At 60.3% G+C, this 14,515-nt stretch overlaps 1 protein-coding gene across 2 annotated transcripts; it reads left to right on the top strand.

Annotated features, from left to right (window-relative positions):
- Positions 1-1,761: 1,761 nt before the first annotated feature.
- Positions 1,762-14,493, top strand: Polrmt (RNA polymerase mitochondrial). Of its 2 annotated transcripts, none has more exons than XM_046444430.1 (21): positions 1,762-1,891; positions 2,687-2,785; positions 4,595-5,175; positions 7,571-7,701; positions 7,835-8,021; positions 9,126-9,275; positions 9,508-9,672; positions 9,785-9,955; positions 10,101-10,325; positions 10,669-11,457; positions 11,577-11,699; positions 12,088-12,210; positions 12,398-12,577; positions 12,708-12,794; positions 12,877-12,990; positions 13,067-13,119; positions 13,218-13,316; positions 13,835-13,907; positions 14,048-14,139; positions 14,207-14,283; positions 14,378-14,493. In XM_046444430.1, exons 1-21 carry the CDS (start codon positions 1,801-1,803, stop codon positions 14,425-14,427), a joined length of 3,660 nt encoding a protein of 1,219 aa, XP_046300386.1. In that variant the 5' UTR covers positions 1,762-1,800; the 3' UTR covers positions 14,428-14,493. The 2 variants fall into 2 exon arrangements, with proteins under 2 accessions (XP_046300386.1, XP_046300387.1); XM_046444431.1 differs by having other exon boundaries at positions 12,112-12,210.
- Positions 14,494-14,515: the final 22 nt, after the last annotated feature.

A 14,515-nucleotide genomic window follows, 5' to 3' on the forward strand; every position in this document is an offset into this window, starting at 1 on the left:
TTTTTATTTTGAGAAAGGGTCTAAGCTGTTTAGAGCCTCCCTGAGTTGCTCAGACTGGCCTTGAACTTGCAATCGTGAGAAATAGTGAGGAAGTTTTGTGGTGCATTTTCATAATATGGTATTTAGCCTTAATTGGGATGTAAGATCCACTTGTAGTTATTTTAACTACAGCCCTTCCATTTGTACTCCCCAATTTTCAAATTAGGCAATTGTGTAGATTGTAAACCCCAGTTCCTCCTATCAGGACCAGGGGGACTGCTCAGTTAGGGACACAGCAGGCAGCCTACCCACCCAGGTGCACTGGGTAGCACCCCCTTCTGGCAAAAGTGAAGTTTGCCTTGGCCACCTGCTTCTGGGCTTGGTATTTCCAGCGCCATCCTCCTGCCTCAGCCTCCTAACTATGTGCCACCACGCCCAGTCTGCTCCCGTCTTTGGGGGCTTGGGGACTAGTGGGTCAACTGAGGCTGAAGGGAATGGATGAGTTTGAAAATATCCAGGAGGGCTGGGGTTGTGGCTCAGGGGTAGAGCGCCTGCCTAGCACGCACGAGGCTCTGGGTTCAATCCTCAGTACATGAAAATAAATAAATAAAAGTACTGTGTTCAACTACAACTAAAAATTAAATAAAGGAAATATCCAGGAAACACGATGCCCAAGCTGCCCCTCAGCTTTTCAACTGGGAGTCTGATAGATCTGGACTTTCCTTTCGATCTCCCTAAAGTTCATGCTATGCGTCCTAGAGCCACCTGATCAACCTCTGAGAACCTCAGCTTCCACAAAAATAAACTGGGGATACTAATAATGGCGCCCCAAAGTCCTCACTGGATAAATGCAGATGGACAGGCATCTATAAATTGTAGAATACTGTCCTCATTATTTACTAAACATGCAAAAATGAAAAGAAAAAAAAAAGCCAGGGTGCGGTACGCAAGCTTGTGGTTCCACGGACTCTGGAGGATCACAAATCCGTGGGCAGTCTGGGCAATTTAAGAGACCTGTCTTGGGGCTGAGGCTGTAGCTCAGTGGTAACGTGCTTGCCTCCTATGTGTGAGGCACTAGGTTCAATCCTCAGCACCACATAAAAATAAATAAAAAGATACTGTGTGCTCATCTACAACTAAATAAACGAGAGAGAGAGAGAGAGAGAGAGAGAGAGAGAGAGAGAGAGAGAGAGAGAGAGAGAGACCTGTCTTAAAATAAGAAATGGAAAGGGGTGGGGATGGGGATGTAGCTCAGTGATGGAGAACTACTGGGTTCAATATGCAGTACTGAAAAATAAATAAATATCCGTGCGCGGTGGTGCACGCCCTTAATCCCAGCGGATGGGAGGCTGAGGCAGGAAGATCACCAGTTCAAAGCCAGCCTCAGCAATTGGCAAGGTGCTAAGCAACTCAGTGAGACCCTGGCTCTAAATAAAATACAAAACAGGGCTGGGGACGTGACTTAGTGGTGGAATGCCTCTGAGTTCAACCCCCGGTACCCCCCAAAATAAAAAAAAAAAACTAATATAAAAACACTCCGGGATCCTTTCCCTCAAAGACAGCCTAAGACACGCGGGGCCACTGCCAGAACTGCTGGCCCCTCCCGGAGCGCAGCAGGAGATCCAATCAGAGGGCTTCTCTGGAGCAAGGATATCCAATCAGGGGGCTACTCTGGCGCATGCCCTCTTCTTTCCGACTCCGCTGCACCCTGGGACTTGTGGTTCCGGATGCGCATTTCCGATTGGAGACCCTTCTCAGCCGCCGTCGTCACGGGACTACAACTTCCGGCGGGCGGCGGGCGGCGTGGTGGCGGAGGGCGGCATGTCGGCGCTGAGTTGGGGCCGCGGCGCGGTTGGGGTTGGCAGGGCGCTGCGGCGGTCGTCGAGCCGCCCCCGAGCATCGGCCGAGGAAGGTAACGCCGGGGAGGCCTGGAAGCCCTCTGCGATGGCCCTCTTCTGCTGCGCGGCGGTGACCTTTGACTGGCCGCGGGCCGCTGACCCACCACCTTCACCTTTCCCCCGCGGAGGCCCGTGGAAGCCCCGGACTCGACCATTTCCCTCGGCCTCGCCTACCGAGCGGAGGCCACCGGCACTTTGACCTCTGACCCCGGTTAGGGCTCGGGGCTTTTGATCCTGGAACTCTCCGTACCTTTAGTTCAGAATTCCGTATTCTGGATCCGCGCCCCAGCTTTGTGTGTGGTTCCCTCCCACCTTTGGCCTGGGGTCCTTCCAGGCCGAGGCTTGTGGACTGTCTGCACCGAGTTTACAAACGGTCGGTCGGTCCGTGCCGAGGATTGAACCCAGCAGCGCCTAACTACTCGGGCACTCCACCACCCAGCCACACCCCAGCCCTATTTTGTATTTTACTTAGAGACAGGGTCACTGAGTTGCTTAGCACCTCGCCATTGCTGAGGCTGGCTTTGAACCCCGCGATCCTCCTGCCTCAGCCTCCCCAGCTGCTGGGATTACAGGCGTGCACCGCGCCCAGTTTCCCCAGTCCTTTTTTAAATATTTAAAGACGGGGTCTTGTTAAATTGCTTAGGGCCTTGCTAAGTTGCTGAGGCTGGCTTTGAGCTCACGATCCTCCTGCCTCAACCTTCCAAGCTGCTGGGTTTACAACTGCGCTTGGCACCCTTTTACCCTTTGATTCTGTGGTTTCTGTCCATTGAGATTCCTGGGACCCTTCAACCTCCCTCCTCTCTCCCCAGGGACCCTCGATGGCTTCTGGGGCCCCAGAAGGAGCTCATCAGCCAGCCCCTGTGAGCAGGATCGCAGGAAAGACTGGGGCCATGTAGAACTGTTGGAGGGTGAGCTGGGACCCTGGCATGGGGGCTGAAATCCCTTCCTCACAGAACCCCCTGTTGGCCACTCTCCTGGGGTGTCCCCTGGCTCACAGTGACCCCCCCAAAGAGGGAACAGGCTCCACAGTATGCAGAGCAGCCCCCAAGGCTCATGCTGTATGCTGGGGTAACTGGTCCCCAGGGCCAGCCGGAGTCAGTGCCCACATTATGGGTGGTGCTGGTTCAGCAGAGCCCCCCACATGGCCTGCCAGGCCTCAGTCTGTGCTGAGCCAGCTCTGGGAGCACCCCGGAATCTCACCAGGGGCTCCCACTTCCAGGGGGACAGTTTAAGCCACAAATCACCTGGGGAGGTGCCTAGCGCCACACATGGCTTAGTGCAAGCTGGGACAGGAACCCTGGGCTGCCATGTTGGCTTTTTGGGGTTGGGTGATGGGATGCATCTGGCAGGGTGCCCAGGCCACTGCCCTTCTGTTCTCTTCTGGTCCACCTTCCATCCACGTCCTGCAGGTAGCAGGAGGGGAAGGGAGCCTGTGAAAAGAACTTCGTCATTGCAGAATAGTCTAGCTTGCAAACGTAAGGACAGGTGCTGTGACCCTCCATGTGGAACAGCAACCCTTCCTCTCTTAGCTGTCTAGTTACTTTATTTTATTTTCATTTTTTGGATCTGGGGGTTGAACCCAGGGGTGCTTAACCACTGAGCCACATCCCTAGCCCATTTTATTTTTCATTTTGAGACATGATCTCAGTTGCTGAGGCTGGCTTTGAACTTGTGATCCTTCTGTCTCAGCCTCCCAAGCCACTCGGATTGCAGGTGTGCATTACCATGTCCAGCTACCTGCCTAGTTATTTTAAACTGGGGGTCAGACCCATCATCTAACCAGAAGAAGGTTCTAGACATTTAAAGCACATCATATACCCTTCACTGGGGGTCAACCCCACACTATGGCCCATGGACCCACCTCCTGCTGAGGCCATACTCGTGCCCCAGGGCTTTTTCATCTGCTGTTTTCCAATTCCAGTGCCTCTTACCTCCCATTCTCAGCCCAGCTGCTGCTTTAAGAGGCGTGTGCACCCACATCCCGCCATCTCCAGGGACGGACCTGGTTGGTCCTTGATGTTTCAGGATTCTGTCTTTACAAATGGATCCACCCACTTATAAACTCATTGGTAACCCCAAACCAGTCCAGGGTCACAAGAGGCAGGTTATGTAGTGTGCCCACCCCTAGCTGAGGTGGAGGACGTAATGGCCTGCCTTATTTCAGCCCACACTGAAAACGAGGCCTTTTTGTGGTATGTTTGGTGCCCTGTTGTGTGTGCTCTTTTTGGTGGTGGTCTTGCTGTTTAGAGTGGTCCTGGGCACAGAGCTGCGATGGGCAGTCCATGAGTTAGAGAAGTGAGGTCTCTCTAAACAAATCTGTAGAGCAGAGTTATGGGTGGTCAGGTAATAGAAGTGTGGCCAGAGGAACTGGGCCTGTGTCCTCCCTGGGAGCAGTGGCTCAGTGTTGGCTATCCATGTTCAGAGCGACTGTCTGGTTAGGGCCGGCACAGACGTGGGGAATTGAGTGCACGAGGCAGGAAGCACAGAAGGCTGTGGTCGCCAGGCAGTGGGCATGGTGGGCTGGGCAGTTCAGGGTCAAGGCCACTGTGTTCCGGGCAGAGTCTGGGAGGTTCTGGGGAGAGGTGATGTGGGTGGCAGCCAGGGAAGCTGGACAGTCGAGCATACCCCCAGGATGGAGGCCTCGGGTGCCCTGCCCGTTGCAGCCCTGTGAGGATATGGCGAGCTGGGCACTAAATGGGGGTCCTCTCTGCCCATAGTGTTGGAGGCTCGGGTGAGGCAGCTGCAGGCTGAGAGCGTGTCGGAGGTCTCGGTGAAGAGAGTGGAGGTGGCTCCACTCTCAAAAGGTGAACGCCAGCCACCCAGGAAGGTGCAGGTGCAGCCCTGCGGCCGCTGGGCCGAGAAGCTGAATAAGGAGCAGAAGGCCATGCAGAAGCGCCAGCAGCGGCTGCAGGTGAAACTGCAGGCGCAGGCCCAGCAGCTGGTCGACAGGCTGCGACCCCGTCCACTGCGTGTGGAGCCCCGGCTCACGAGCGGGCAGCTGTCCAGCTTCCTGCAGCACAAGGCACAGGAGAGCCCCTGGGAGGAGCAGCTGGCCCAGGTGCTGCAGGAGGCCCCTCAGAAGCTCCTGCACAAGAAGCAGGCCCCGTTGGACAAGGAGGGAGGGGCACAGCTCTCCGGCCAGCAACAGAAGCTCCTGGCATTCTTGGAGTGCTGTCTGGTCAGTGGCCACCTGCCCCTCGCCCACCACGTGTTGGTCACTCACCACAGCAGGCCCCGGATGCAGAAGCTGCTCACACTCCCCATGTACAACACCGTCATGCTTGGCTGGGCACGCAAGGTGAGGGGGTCCCTGCACAGGGGGACAAGGGCTTCCCAGGGGACCCCACTAATCAGGATGGAAACTTAGGTCCAAAGTGGGGAATGACCTCCTTTGGATTCCCATCTTTGGCTTTTAGCTCCCAAGTTCGAGTGCTTGCCTGGTACACTGACTTGGGCCTTTCAAACACAGAGCACAGGGTCTGCGCAGAGGCCCTGAAAGTGACTGAGCACAGAGAGGGAGGCTTCTGTGCCCACTGTGCTCTGGCGGGTCTGCCTGGGCCTGGGGGTGGGCCACAGAGCCAGTCTCTGGGTGGTGCCTGGTGCCCGCTCTTGCTGGGTGTGAGGCTGGGTGGCACGGTGAGGCCTCGTCAGCGTAGGTGCTGTGGCTGGTGGCCTTCTGGGAGAGGCTCTGCTGCTCCCCACCTTCTTGTCCTTCTCACAGTAGTTCTCAGCCCCGTGGTGGCTTTGGCTGTTGCTGGGGAGTGTGGCCACCGACCTTTTCAGGGGTCGGTCCCTGCCTTGTCCCGCTGCGGAAGCTGTTGTCCAAGGGAGATGGTGGTAGAGCCGGTCTTGACTCTGAGGGGAGGGAGGAAATGGGTTGTCTTCAAGAAGAGCTGTGCGCCTGTCAAGGCAGACCTGCCAGGGAATCTGGTGTGTGCCTTATCATGACAGTTCGAGAGTAGCCTCTGGAAGCCCTGGTGAGCGACGTGGTCCCCAGGCCGGCGTGCCTAGGTGTGGGCGCTTGGCCGCGCAGTATGCTGAGCATGTGGCTGCTGTTCCCCTTCGGAGTCACGAGTTCTTTGGTACCTCGAGGAGCCCCTTTAAGCAGGCGTTCTTATCATCAGCCCTTGGGCGAGCGCCATGGGACTCCTGTAACGAAGTCTCACAAACTTGGTGGCTTAGAACAAAAGGGATCCATCTCTCCCAGTCCTGGAGCCCAGAAGTGAGATCAGGGGTGCACAAGGCTGTGCTGCCTCCAGGGGTCTGCCCCTCTGTCAGTGGCTGGCATCCGTGGCGTCACATCCTGTGTGCCCTTTCCTAAGTTAGGTCCCTGTGTGCAGGACAGCCTCCTCGTCTTAAGTGGTTTACTTGCCGATGTCGTAGTTCCAGTTGGCCCTCCTTGCCAGGTTCTGGCTGAACGTGGGTGTCTGGGGCAGCAGTGATGTGTGCCGAGTACTTTGTGTTTCCCTTGCTCCCTGGTAATTGCTGCTGCTGGGTGGCCACCAGGGACGGTACCGCAGTTACCAGCCTCCCCAGACTCTTGAGGTGGGGTCTGCTCTGGGCTGCACACTCCCGAGTGTGTGTTGAGGGCGGGGGTGAGAAGACACTTGAAATTCCATGAGGTGTGATTCCACATTGAAAGTGGTACAAGCCAGGTGCCGGGACCTGGGCCGTGGTCCTGCTGCCTGGGAGGGCAAGGCGGGTGGCCTGGGCCAGGAGTTAAGACAGGCTGGGGCAGCACAGTGAGACCCTCTCAACAGAAACAAAGAAAAAAGGGCAGAATAGACCCATCTGGACCAGCACCACTGAGGCCTTCCGCAGTGTTGGGGTGTCCCTGGTCTGTCACCAGGACACACTAGGTCGCTGAGTCCTCAGAACATGGCCTGTATTACTGAAGAGCTGGGCGTTGACATTTAAATCAGATGACCAGATGACGGCGTGTGGCTGGGGACTGCCACCTTGGGCAGCCCAGCTTGGTCCTTCTGATGACCACCTGCAGGTCAGAGCAGCAGCACCTGGTAAAATGGGAAGCCGCTGGGGACTTGTTCCCCTCTGGAAGGGTCTGAGTGGCATTCCTAGGTAGGCAGAGCAGCAGGGAGCGTTAAGAGAAACTGGAACACTCCCGGGATGGACAGAAGTGCCTGTGTGTCTGTGGGCTGCTGAGGCAGTGCCCCAGGGAAGCCGCAGGGCCACAGGTCAGTGGGTAGCACGGCCTTCCACCTTAGCAAGTGAGAAGCAGCAGCTGCCGCCAGACCCAAAGCAGGAGGACCAAGGCGGTGACAAAGGTGGGGACAGAAGTAGGTGGCGTGGAGGAGAGAGGGCATCAGCAGAGCCAGACGTCAGTCCTTTGGAAAGACCAAGGCTGGCCTGAGAAGGGGCCAGTGTTCAGCAGCCCTGAAATCAGTTCGTTTACACCCTTCAACTTCAAACATTGGAAAACTCGGTGAACCCTCAGCTCCCCGGGGACACCGACTCCCCTGTGGTCCTCCCAGCTGGCTGCGACTTCTGGCCATCCTGCACCTCGAGCCCAGGCACAGCAGTGTGGGCTGGACCCATCTGTCCATCCAGCTGGTCACTGGGTCTGGTGGTGCAGCCCTCTCCTTAGTCATTGGCCACAGAGGAGGGGTCTCCAGGAAGCCGAGGGTCGGGGAGGGTAGGCATCCCGGGCCCTCACCCCCGCTTGGTGTGCCCAGGGCTCATTCAAGGAGCTGGTTTATGTGTTCTTCATGGTGAAAGATGCTGGCCTCACCCCAGACCTCCTGTCCTATGCGGCTGCCCTCCAGTGCATGGGGCGGCTGGACCAAGATACCAACACAATCAAAAGGTAGGTAGGTGTTGGTGGGGCGCAGAGGCCTCCTGGGAGACTGGGCAGTGGCTGCAAGGGGCCCTCTGGGCTCCGGGGATGTGGGGATTGGCTGCCCCGTGTGGGTTAGCTACCCGCTGTGTCTCACCCCCAGGTGTCTGGAACAGATGGCCCGGGATGGGCTGCAGCTGCAGCAGCTCTTTACAGAGGTGGCTCTGTCCAAGGAGGAGCGGGACGTGGTCCTGAAGGCTGTGGCCAAGGCTGAGCCCACAGTTAGCCCCCCGCCACAGCCCCCACCCCAGGTCAACACCTCTACGCTGCTCAAGGGTGTTTACACCAAGGTGAGCCCAGGGCTTGGGCTTGGGCCTGACAGCTAGCAGCAGGCCACATGTGAGTGGACGCGGACCCAGGGTACTGGGGTAGCCTCAGTCCTCTTGATATCAGCCCTGTTTTGGCACCCACCACCACCTGCCTCTGGGGCCTGCCTGGCTGTCACTCTAGCTCCATCCCTCTGCTCCACGGAGGTTGAAAGAACCGGAGCTTGGAGGGACCTGGCCTGGCAGGGCTTAGGGGACCTTGACCTTGAGGGTGGCAGGTAGAAGGTGTGGGGGAGGACACACCATTAGAAGCAGGGGGCAGGGAGGTCACTGGGTATCGGAAGCTGCACCTACCCCTATAGGTCAGGAAAGGCCAGCCATTTCAATGGGCATTTAAAAACCTAGTCAGGCCTCACTCATGCCCAGAGAGGAGGAGGGCTGTGTGGAGTCTCCATGTAAGTGTGCCGGGTGTGCCTTCGTTGAGGTCTGCCGTGTCTGCCACGCGTGCACCCTTAGGGGGATTCAGCTGGTGTTCTGCGTTCGCTCATGCAGCCACCACCTCTGTCTAGAAGAGACAGAATGTTCAGAACATCTGTCACCCCTAAAGGAAACCTGTCCCCACAAGTCCATCCTGTCTCTGGACTCTGCTGTCCTGGACTCTCATGTCACTAGGTCACACACTGTGGCCTTGTTTGTCTGGTTCTCACCGAGCACCAGGTCCTAGCTCCATCCACTGCAGCTGTGTCACCTCTCTCCTGCCCTGGCCAAAGACACTCGGGGAGGGACTGTGTCAGTTCATCCACGTCTTGGCTGCTGTGGACCCTTCCTCGTGACTGCACACATCTGTGGATGTGCTTTGGCTTCCTGGGACTCTGGGTCTTAGTCACTGCTCTAAATGCAGCTATTTTGGGGTGGTCACGCGTCCACACAGCTCCAGGCTTGTAGACTCGGTTCAGCTGGGGCTGCAGTGAGCTGCTTCCCTGGCTTCGGCCCTGCTCTTGGTGACAGGCGGTTTGCAGGACCTTCTAGCTGGGACTGTGCCAGGCGAGGGACTCCTGGAAAGGCAAGGCAGGGCGTTGGTTGCTGGCCCGGCAGGGGCCTGGCCCTCATGCTGTCTGTGCTCTGCAGGATGGCCCTGTGTCCTACCCGAAGCTCCACCTACCCCTGCAGACCCTGAAGGACCTCTTCCAGCAGCAGCTCCATGTGGAGCTGACCACCAGTGTCTACGTCCAGTCTGTGGAGAAGGCCCCATCACTGACCAAGGAGATGCTGCAGGCAGTAAGGGTGCTTGGGCCTGTGTGCTCTGACCCCTGCCTACCCTGTGGTGAGGGGTGTGGGTTGGGCCTGGGCCTCGGCTGCTGGGCAGAGTCCAGGGAGGCTCCCCTCTTGGCCTCCTCTATTGAAACCCCCCCTGCCTGCGCAGCCAGGGTGAGAGAGGCTGTCCCGAGCCAGCCGAGCTCAGGGTCCTGCTGGCCCCTGCGGTGGTGATGATTGTGCCGTCCCCCTGCAGCGGAAGACCTTGAAGGCCCTGCGTGCACAGTGGGAGGCTGCTCTGCGCAGGGTGCTGCAGGAGACCAAGGCCAGTCTGGCCCACCAGGCGCATGAGGGCCGCCCCTCGCTCTTCCCTTTCCTGTGTCTGCTCAGCGAGCGGGAGCTGGTGCGGATGCTGCTGCAGGTGGGGTCGCTGGGGGCGCAGCATGGGCTCACAGCCACCTCCCCTACAGGTGGGCACTGCTCTGGGGCGGGGGTCGCTGGGGAGGGCGTGGGCTCACAGCTGCCTCCCCCAGGCCCTCTACGCCCTGCCTGCCCAGGGCGAGTCCCTTGTGGTGGTGGCCAAGGACCTGGGCCTGCGGGCCTTCAACAGGCACATGGTGCAGCAGAAGCGCCTCAACAACCAGGTGCAGGCGCTGGAGCGGCGGTACTCACAGTACCTGCACCTGCTGGCCTGCGACACCCAGGTGAGTCCCTGCGGGCCAGCCCTGAGCATGCTGCCCCAGATCCATTTTTCCATCCATGAAATGGGGATGAGCCCCTCCCACCAGCTGGACAGGCCAGGGCCCAGTGAGGCCCGACCCTACAGCCCAGCTCTCCCTAACCCCACAGGTGGCCACGCCCTGCCTACCTCGGCAGTACTGGGAGTCGCTGGGGCCGCCCGATGCCCCACCACAGCAACCTTGGCCGTTGCCTGTGCTTATGCAGCTGGGCAAGCAGCTGGCCGAGGTGCTGGTGCAGGCCGTCCACATGCCCCTCGGCCTCGCCATGCCCCAGGGCTCCTGTAGGCCCATCCCTGTGCTGTACCACGTCTACTCCTTTCGCAGCTACCGCCAGGTGGGTGGTGCCCCTGGGCCCCGAAGACCTGCACCTGCCTCTGCCTGAGGAGGTGGAGCCAGAGGGAGCAGCCTGGGCGGTGCAGGGCCGGGGTCCTGGGGAGACAGCTGCAGGGTTGGGGACCTGGTTACGGTCAGTAGCACTGTGTGCCGTGCAGAAGCCTCCAAGGCAACAGGGCATCTGGCTTGCAGGACCTGCTCACAGATATCAGATCAGCCTTGGTATCAGGCTGAGCCAGCAGCAGCTGACCAGGAGAGGCCCCTCAGTTGGGTCTGGGTCAACAGCAGGAAAGTGACATTTGTGACACTGAGGACCAGCCCTGACTACCTGCTTCTTTGCCCAGATTGGCATCCTGAAGCCACACCCAGCCTTCACACAGCTTCTGGTGGCCGCAGCGGAGCCCACGCTGACGTTCGAGACAGTGGATGTGCCCATGCTGTGCCCCCCACTGCCCTGGACCTCGCCGCACACTGGCGCCTTCCTTTTGAGTCCTACCAAGCTGATGCGAGCAGTGGAGGGCACTACACAGCACCAGCGCCTGCTTGAGCGCTGCCCACCCACCAATCTGCACGGTGCACTGGACACCCTCACCCAGCTGGGCAATTGTGCCTGGCGCGTCAACGGGCGTGTGCTGGACCTGGTGCTAGAGCTCTTTAGGGACAAGGGCTGCTCCCGCCTGGGTGTGCCGCCACCACCCTCAGAAGCACCCCGGCCTCGGGAAGGCCACCTACCCCCTGGTGCATCCCCTGCCCACAAGGCAGAGCTGCGACGGGAGCTGGCCGGCTGCCTGAAGGTGGCCCGCGAGATGCATAGCCTGCGTGTGGACGCGCTCTACCGCCTCTCGCTGGCTCAGCACCTGCGGCACCGCATCTTTTGGCTGCCCCACAACATGGACTTCCGGGGCCGCACCTACCCCTGCCCGCCCCATTTCAACCACCTGGGCAGTGACCTGGCGCGGGCCCTGCTGGAGTTTGCTGAGGGCCGCCCGCTGGGCCCTCATGGCCTCACCTGGCTGAAGATGCACCTGGTCAACCTCACGGGGCTCCGGAAGCGGGACTCACTACAGGCCCGCCTGGCCTTCGCTGACAAGATGATGGATCACATACTGGACTCTGCCGACCAGCCCATGACGGTGAGGGGTTGCCCAGCAGCACCACAGCCTCCTCGCTGTCCTCCTTCCCTAGCCCAGACCTGCCCATCCTGGGTCTGACCTGCGTCTGGCCTGACCTCCTCCTCCTCTGTCCCCTGCAGGGTAGGAAGTGGTGGATGGAGTCTGAGGAGCCCTGGCAGACCCTGGCCTGCTGCATGGAAGTGGCACAGGCTGTGCGGGCCCCAGACCCTGCTGCCTACATCTCCCACCTGCCCGTGCACCAGGTGAGTGATGCTGTGCCCCCCCCCCCCGCCCCCCGCAGACCCTGCACTGGGGTGCACGCGGCCAGGGCCTAGTTCAGGGTGCTCCTCCCTGGCCTTGCAGAGTGAGGTTTTTGAGCAAGGTGCCCTGGGGCCAAGCTGGCCTTGGTGTGTAGCTTCAGGACTGTCCCTCCCTCCCCAGGAGGGGTCACCCATCCTTTTGCTCCCCGGCTGTAGAAGTGGCTCTAGGGAATGGCCAGCTTAACGCCACCTCTGTGCCTCAGTCTCCTCCCTAGTGTGCAGGGGGTGATGACTGTCTCGGTGCTGGGACACTGAGGTCACACCATGAGCTGTGCTCTCTGGGGGACCTGCATGTGTTGCTGGGGTCTCCGCTCACGGACGCCCCCTGCAGGATGGCTCCTGTAATGGTCTGCAGCATTACGCCGCCTTGGGCCGCGACAGCGTGGGTGCCGCCTCTGTCAACCTGTTGCCCTCAGACCTGCCACAGGATGTGTACAGTGGGGTGGCTGCACAGGTAGGTGCCTAGGCCCCTGGCACTGCCCCACTCAGGATCTTGGGTGTGGCAGGTCACTGACCTGTGAGCACCCGGGCCGGGCAGGCCACTGCGGGGGTTGAGGCTGGACTCTGGGGCTCTCGGGGGTGTTGGGGCCCCACAGTTCGTGGGCTGCCTGAGTGGTGCTTATCTGTCCCTGCTGGCCCAGGTGGAGGTGTTCCGCAGGCAGGATGCTGCCCGGGGTGTGCGGGTGGCCCAGGTTCTCGAGGGCTTTATCAGCCGCAAAGTAGTGAAGCAGACGGTGATGACGGTGGTATACGGGGTCACCCGCTATGGTGGGCGCCTGCAGATTGAGAAGCGCCTCCGGGAGCTGGACAACTTCCCCCAGGTATGCAGGCTGCCTGTGGACGGGCCCTCCCCACCCGGACCCAGGAGCCAGAGGCCTTGCTTTCCTCTGCCCCCCGGGTCTCCCCATCTGAGGGGTGAGGCAAGGTGACCACAGCCCGCTTTGCCCCCAGGAGTTCGTGTGGGACGCCTCCCACTACCTGGTGCGGCAAGTGTTCAGTAGCCTGCAGGAGATGTTCTCAAGCACTCGGGCCATCCAGGTGTGTCCCCGCGCCCCCCCCCTGGCCAGCGCACATCCCTGAGGAGGTGCACTGGCCCTATCTGAGTGCCTGTGTCCCGCAGCGCTGGCTGACCGAGAGTGCCCGCCTCATCTCCCAGGCGGGCTGGGCAGTGGAGTGGGTCACACCCTTGGGCATCCCTGTCATCCAGCCCTATCACCATGACTCCAAGTTCCTGGTAGGTGGACTGCCGCCTCCCTGCCCACCCCAGCCCGGCCTGGACTTGGACAGTACTCACAGCCCCTCCCCTGCAGGTCAAAGGTGGGCTCCAGAGCATCACCTGCAGCAGCAGTCGGGACACCAGCCAGTGAGAGGGAGCAGGAGGGTGCAGGTGGGGATGGCGGTGCCCGGGTGGGCTCTGGCCAGGGTCTGGCCCCTGACCCCATCCACTCCCCTGTCCTCCAGGAAGCCCAACACACTTAAGCAGAAGAATGGCTTCCCACCCAACTTCATCCACTCTCTGGACTCCACGCACATGATGCTGACCGCGCTGCACTGCTACAGGTGGGCACAGTGGCCATACTGGGACAGCCTGTGGGGCAGTGGGGTGCACGTCTGGGATGTGGCGAGGCGTCCCTCAGGCCTTGTGGGGACAGGAGAAGCTGCCTCTGGGGGACCGTGGGCCACGCGGGAGGCAGGCAGAGGCCCAGGAGCAGGTGTGGACAGTCGTGCTACAGGGCCTCTGACATAAGGGGCTACGTAGACTGTGTCTCTATTCAGGTTACTGTGTGCACCATGGGGCATGCCCAGTCCCAGGGGACAGGCCTCTGGTGGTGTCAGCCACCCCGAGGGACTGAGGATGGGCCATGTGGGGAAACGCATCTTTCTGAGAAGCATCTCCACACCTGGAGGATGGCAGGGGTAGCTGGGCTGGCTTGCAGGGGAGGGCCATGGTGGGGTCAGGAGGAGAGGCTTCCCTGGAGGAGAGCAGTGGCTATGGTGTGTGGCAGGACTGGGCTCTGGGCTCTGGCCTGGCCCGGCCCTGCTGGGCACCCTCCCCAGGAGCCCTCTGCACTGTGCAGGAAGGGACTGACCTTCGTCTCCGTCCACGACTGCTTCTGGACCCATGCAGCTGATGTCCCTGTCATGAATCAGGTGTGCCCCGTTCTAGTCCCCATGTGTGTCCCCACCCCCAGAGAGGATGGGGCCCAGGCCCTTGAACCTCACCCTCCATGTTGTTGCGGGACCCTCTGACTGGGGGCCGCCACGGGAGCCGCTGACGCCTGGCCCCACAGGTGTGCAGGGAGCAGTTCGTCAGGCTGCACAGCCAGCCCATCCTTCAGGACCTGTCCCAGTTCCTGGTGAAGCGCTTCTGCTCTAGCCCCAGGTGAGCCCCCGCCCCTTGAGCCCCCTCACCCCCAGGGCTGTCCAGCCTCACCCCACCCTGTCCTCAGCACCAGGCCTCAGAGTCTCTCCCAGCGCGTCCTGACCACCAAGCTGCTGGAGACGCTGCTGTCTGTGCCGAAGACAGGTACGTGGGGCGCCGTGGGGGCGGGCTCGGGGGCGGGGCCTCTGCACCGCCAGGGCCTCTGCACCGCCAGGGCCTCATTCCCCTCCCTCTGCAGGGGCCTTCGACCTGGAGCAGGTGAAGCACTCCACCTACTTCTTCAGCTGACGCAGGCCCACCCCGCCTTCCGGCATCTGTCCACAGTGTAAATAAAGCTTGTCACCACCCAAGGGACCATCTGGGGACCAGTGCACCG

This window comes from Marmota monax, unplaced genomic scaffold (assembly GCF_021218885.2).
Source record: "Marmota monax isolate L192 unplaced genomic scaffold, Marmota_monax_Labrador192_F-V1.1 WCK01_AAM20220418_F8-fsc00102, whole genome shotgun sequence".
Taxonomy (NCBI): domain Eukaryota; kingdom Metazoa; phylum Chordata; class Mammalia; order Rodentia; family Sciuridae; genus Marmota; species Marmota monax.

Excerpts from the sequence above, each read along its gene's own strand:
- Polrmt (XM_046444430.1), top strand. The coding sequence starts at position 1,801 with ATGTCGGCGCTGAGTTGGGGCCGCGGCGCGGTTGGGGTTGGCAGGGCG. Across the intron at positions 1,892-2,686 it reads CCGAGCATCGGCCGAGGAAG|GGACCCTCGATGGCTTCTGG; the intron begins GTAACGCCGGGG and ends CTCTCTCCCCAG. Across the intron at positions 5,176-7,570 it reads TGCTTGGCTGGGCACGCAAG|GGCTCATTCAAGGAGCTGGT; the intron begins GTGAGGGGGTCC and ends TGGTGTGCCCAG.